The following is a 5,955-nucleotide window of genomic DNA, read 5'->3' as shown; positions in this document are numbered from 1 at the left end:
CGCGCACGCTCGTCGTTTCCTCCTGCTGGCACCGACCCTCCGTGCAGCTCCAGAAAATAACAAGCCTGATTGGTTGAAACAATATACCTCTGGAAAGCAACGTTAACGGAACATTGTCAACCAGTGAGGAGAGCAGAGTAAACATTGCAAAATAATCAAATGCATCAAATATGTATGTATATATAATACACGTATGTATGAGGAACGCCGTTTCCAGACCCTGTTTCCAGTCTGCACTCATAATAAGGTTATTGTGAGTGCAAACGCGTTTCTCAAGTCGATATGCAATTTAAATGCCTTTAAGGAGTGGGCCGTACAGTGGCATTTAAAAATTGCCAGTGTAATGTGCTAAACATTTGTTGCCACTGTATATTTTTGCTGATTCATTTTTTGTTCGTTTTCAGGGTATTGCAACTTCGGATTTGACATGCAGTATGAAGTTATTGTTATTGATTGACCTTCCTGTATGTTCATGTTGCCAATCCTGTCCGAATCATTTAACTGATAGTGTGCATGCTTGCTCCCCTATTTCTAAAACTTCTTCGATGGGAAAAGTGGGCTTATTGTTTTTTCTTTGGTTTGACTTGAGCTCAATACACTAGTCTGTTACTTTAAGACTAGGTACATGGATTATTAATATATGCCTATATATCTAAAAACAGCAGTGGGTCATCGCATTTACACACTTTTATATACTGTGAATTATACTGCCACTGTGCCACTTTATAATTTAGACTGTTTATACTGTTTGTCCTGTTTGTTTTGTTTGTCCTTACTTTCTCATTTACTTTAGTATTTCTTTAAGTTTTCCTGAGCATTACTTTAGCACTACTTTGTATTTTTATTGGATTGTATTATATCATGTATTCTACTTTCATTGCTGCTGTGCTGTAATACAATAATTTTCCCTCCGGGGATTAATAAAGTGTTATCGTATCTTATCTTGACTCATTGAAGTAGGGGACAATTTAGCTTTCTTTAAAAACACGCTACAACCTCAAAAGAAAAAAACGCAGCGACATATTTTCTAGACGAAATAGAGGAGAGTTGTCTTGAGATTTTATCATTTTTAAATATCATCGGTCGACAAAGAGGCAAACATCTCCACAAAACAAATATTGATACTACCATACACATCAAATTATGATACAGGAAGAGTTGCCTTTGCATATAAGCAGTAAATATTGCACTTCAACTATTTACATTACATTGAAAAAAGTTGGGATTTTTAATTACAATTTAATTATACTGTGAAAGCCATACGACCACTTAAAAACGAATTTGTTCATATTTACAATAGACTGTAAAAATAAATAAGCACACAATGAACTGGAATGTGTGCCTTATAACAGTGATTTGTTTATGACCAATGAGGAACGTTTAGTCAAATACATGGGTGGGGCGTCATGAAATCCAATCCAATCGCAAATCGGAATTCGCGTTAGTGGGTGGGGCTTGTGTAGGGCGCCTTTCAACAGTCCGCACGCTGGTCTCTGCCTTGCACACAGGACCGAAATGGCGGAGACGACTGACAGAATGGAGGTAAGCAAAGAATCATTGAATAAATGTAGCAGAGAAAGCGCGAAAGAGCTATTATGTATGTTTGTTGTCTTAACATACACATATTGGTCAGTCCCTCCAATATAGTTGTAATCTGTAATATATGTGTAGTCATTCGTCACTTCTTTGTACGCACTTTCAATTGAAGCATCCATTTTACTTCCATCTCGAGCGATGCTCCATTCCGATGTCGTGATCCAGTTGCCATCATGTATGTTCGAATGAAAAACATTGATCCTAATTATGTCTAAAGATTTTTTTTATGTCGTTTCTTAAAAAATAGAAACTACTATAAGTGCTGTGACACCGGCATGGAGCTCCGATTGTCTCTGCTGTGCTTCTTGGACCGCATGGGGGCTAATTTGCTAGCTAGTAGCCTCTCTGGCTTTGAATGCTGCCTCATGCTCATGCTAAGATTTCGAACCTGTAATGATGGAGGCTAACCACCGGGTATGAAGTAGGCCATAACCGTGCAACTTTTATTTCTGCGCTTCATTCACCTCATTCCATTCAATTATATGAAAGCCGTGGACGGGCATGGCGCGATCAACCATGTGCGCCTATCTAGGTATGCGACGGGCATTCGTTTAATAATTAAATGGGCTTCACTAGGCCATTGACTGCCTTACCCCTGACACTGTTAACTGTTTCGGTGGTACCATCATTTATCTACTGCACATCCTTGATTCAACGGCTTTACATTCTTGATGAAATTGGGCCATGGTCGTGACTTTGTCTCTCTTCTGGTGAGGTTTCTCAGGGGGAGGCGGAGGGCTCGGCAGAGAAGCCGGCAGTTAAGCCGGCAGCTGAAGATATGACTTCAAAGGATTACTACTTCGATTCCTATGCCCACTTTGGTATCCACGAGGTTAGTGAACGTGAACAAATAACCTTTAAAGTTTCATTCACATTTCAACTGTAATGTTATTACATGTTTTCCATATTTTTGTTCATCGACGATTTTTTTTCTAAACGATTGATTAGGAAATGCTGAAGGACGAGGTGCGCACTCTCACCTACCGCAACTCAATGTTCCACAACAAGCACCTCTTCAAGGACAAGGTGGTGCTGGATGTGGGCAGTGGTACTGGCATCCTTTGTATGTTTGCTGCCAAGGCTGGAGCCAAGCAAGTCATTGGGGTAGGTGATTCGAATTTGAAAAAAGGAGAAGTTCCTAGAAGTTGAGTTTTATTTAAATGCCCTGAAGCCCAACTACAGTAGTCCTTTTGTTCTGTCCTTAACCTATGACGCTCTTGCCACAAGTTAATGTCAAAGAATGTCGTTCACATTGGTTTGACTGCCTACTTAGTTCTTCTTTTGTCCCATATAGATTGAGTGCAGTAGCATTTCTGACTATGCCACGAAGATCGTCAAGGCTAACAAGCTTGACCACAGTGAGTATACCAACACATATTCAAATCAGGATTCCCATGAACTGTTTGTTATAATGCCTAATTGATCTTCAAAATGTCTTTCAGTCGTGACAATCATCAAAGGGAAGGTGGAGGAGGTGGAACTTCCAGTAGAGAAGGTCGACATCATCATCTCAGAGTGGATGGGCTACTGCCTCTTCTATGAGTCTATGCTGAACACCGTCATCTATGCCAGAGACAAGTGGCTGGTATGTGACTGTCTTGACCTGTAGCGCAGCATGCTTGTGGTTTAATTTCTCAAATCGCTTCATCTAAACCTAGTGTATTCTTTGCATGCATTTGTGTATTCAGAAAACATGGGATTTGGTTGATTTGACTATTGGTACTAAGCTATTAAATTTGCCTGCCAGGTGGTGTACACAAGTGGCCATTGTCAGATCAATGACGCTTGCACCAACCCAGTCAGCTTTATTGGTCCTTTCACTCGTGGGTGAATCCCGCCTAGAGCATCTTCTCCCACAACGAAAGCTCCGCTTAATTCTGCTGATCATTATCTAATGTTGCTCTTCTTTTAACCCTGGCAGACGCCAGACGGCATGATCTTCCCCGACCGGGCCACTCTCTACGTCACCGCCATCGAAGACAGGCAGTATAAGGACTACAAAATCCACTGTGAGTGGCCTGCACAACCAATGCTTGTTTGGCTGATTTGGATGCGTCGCGCTGTGGAAGTGGTTTAAGATAAACTAGATCAGATATGAAAAACAAAGGACATTGCCCAGACTTGCTGTGTAATTTGACAGCTTTTTGTATAGGGGATAATCCTTCTAGTATGGAAACAGTTTGCCTAGCTGAATTGTTATACTTGTACCAGTTGTGCATAACCATAGCTGATGTGCGAGTCTTTTATTAATTTTTTTGTACAAATGTCTTCATGCACAGGGTGGGAGAACGTGTACGGATTCGATATGTCGTGCATCAAAGAGGTGGCCATCAAGGAGCCGCTGGTGGACGTGGTGGACCCCAAACAGCTGGTCAGCAGTGCCTGCCTCATCAAGGTGGGTGTTGTGTCTGAGGTGGACCACAACCAGGTCGACACATGTAGCTGTCTCTGACCATAAAGTCAACCCTTCCCCATTATCAGTGTAATACACACGCTTCCATGAATATGTTCTTGGCTGGTTTGTCTAATTTGCCTACGTTGAATCCTACAGGAGGTGGACATCTACACGGTGAAGATAGACGACCTGTCTTTCGCCTCGCCGTTCTGTCTGCAGGTGAAGAGGAACGACTACGTCCACGCCCTGGTCACCTACTTCAACATTGAATTCACTCGCTGCCACAAGAGGACTGGCTTCTCCACTAGTGAGTTTTTCTTCAACTCCCTTCTTTGTCTTCAGTCTTCCCTTTTGTGCTTTTTGACTTGACTCAACAACTTCCATTTAAATTTTTCCCCGTCGTCAGGTCCAGAGTCTCCCTACACTCACTGGAAGCAGACGGTCTTCTATCTTGATGACTACCTGACCGTTAAGACTGGCGAGGAGATCTTTGGCACAATCAACATGAAACCAAACAGCAAGAACAATGTAAGGCCACGCTTTTTGTTTATACCTGTTCCAGACTGAATTTGACCTAGTCTCAGTGACATGATCTTACATTTGAAGTAACGTGGACATGCCATCTACTCAGTTCACTCAAGCTGGTTGATTTATGGTTACTGCCATTAAGGGCCACTACTAAGTGTAAGGTGTCAGCTTGCACTTTGTTTTATAATGGTAGTCAAAATACTATTATATAATACGTTAATAGAAAAAAATGAATAGAAATTGTTGCGTTTTTTCATTAGTGCAACATGTTGCAGACATTGGTCTGACATTCCACTGAAGTTAATCTCATGTTTTGCTTTGTCCAACAGAGGGATCTGGACTTCAACGTAGAGATCGACTTCAAGGGACAGCTGTGTGAGGTGTCCAAGACTTCAGAGTACAGAATGCGCTAGTGCCCCCCCCAGCCCCCCCCACTCCCTGTTTGTCTACTTGTGTGTTTTGAGGATGAGGAATGGGCAGAACGGTCAGTGTGTTAGTGTCGGGGATAAGTGTTGGTCTCCCAAGTTATTTTTTTAATTTTTCAAAGACAGGCTTTTGTGTCGCAGTTCTCGTCAAAGTGATGTGACTATTTAAGGTAGTTCGCTTTTGTGAAGGAGTCAAGGTGCATCGCCCTCAGCGGTGCATTGTGCAATAGTCCTTAAAGTCGGTCCAGCGTTTGCCGCCATACTTGGTGTCTTTAGAGTTTTTCAATTGGTTTCTAGCTTGCACACTTTTCCCCATACAGAACAGCACACGCTGACCGTGGCAGACTTGCCTGTACATAGCATAACTGTTGAGTCACTTTCGCTCACCGTGTCAGTTCATTGATCCGACGCATCACCTATAATCGAACTGTACCTGCCCTCCTCAGTTTTTATTGTATGTCTAGCGCCTCCTGTGGCTGTCTGAAGTAAGGACAATAAGATTGCCTTCTGTGGGGCGTGGGAAATCAGCCACAGGTGTATTTTTGGAATTCTTTATGTGCAGTTAAGGGGGCACCCCACCCGGACCGTCAGACTACCTTGTGTTGTTTTTTTTTCCCTCCATTTGAATGATTTAGATACAGCAAAGGACATTCTTTTGGTGATAAAAAAAAACAAATTGGAGTTTCGTCGGGTGCCTGGTGAATTTATAGGTCACATCCTCGAGGAAGTTGGTTGTTGCTAGCAGATGTTCATGGTTGTCAATGACTGTCCACCTTAGATCCCATATCTTGCTTCCTCAGACTCAATCTAAACATTTCCTTAAAACACCTTTTTACCATTGTGGAGTCTTTGAACATGAGTCCGTTTCCAAACAGCAGAGCACTTTGATTGTGTCAAGCGATGGCTTGGGTAATGTTGTTTACCTGTACATGACAAAGGTTTGTAGGACCAGACTGTAATACGGTTGTTGTTTTTTTGGCTGCTTTTATAATAAAACTTAAATGAAACTGG

The 5,955-nt window shown here is 42.1% G+C and overlaps 1 protein-coding gene across 2 annotated transcripts; it reads left to right on the top strand.

Annotated features, from left to right (window-relative positions):
• Nucleotides 1–1,441: 1,441 nt before the first annotated feature.
• prmt1 (protein arginine methyltransferase 1) lies at nt 1,442–5,955 on the top strand. Of its 2 annotated transcripts, none has more exons than XM_030342019.1 (10): nt 1,442–1,542; nt 2,312–2,428; nt 2,545–2,700; nt 2,891–2,954; nt 3,039–3,181; nt 3,518–3,605; nt 3,876–3,991; nt 4,148–4,298; nt 4,398–4,519; nt 4,849–5,955. In XM_030342019.1, the coding sequence occupies exons 1-10, from the start codon at nt 1,516–1,518 to the stop codon at nt 4,930–4,932; spliced, it is 1,068 nt and encodes a 355-aa protein (XP_030197879.1). In that variant the 5' UTR covers nt 1,442–1,515; the 3' UTR covers nt 4,933–5,955. The 2 variants fall into 2 exon arrangements, with proteins under 2 accessions (XP_030197879.1, XP_030197888.1); XM_030342028.1 differs by having other exon boundaries at nt 1,445–1,542; nt 2,321–2,428.

The sequence above is a fragment of the Gadus morhua genome, chromosome 2, assembly GCF_902167405.1.
Source record: "Gadus morhua chromosome 2, gadMor3.0, whole genome shotgun sequence".
NCBI classification, from domain to species: Eukaryota; Metazoa; Chordata; class Actinopteri; order Gadiformes; family Gadidae; genus Gadus; species Gadus morhua.
This window is presented reverse-complemented; position numbering and strand designations above follow the sequence as displayed.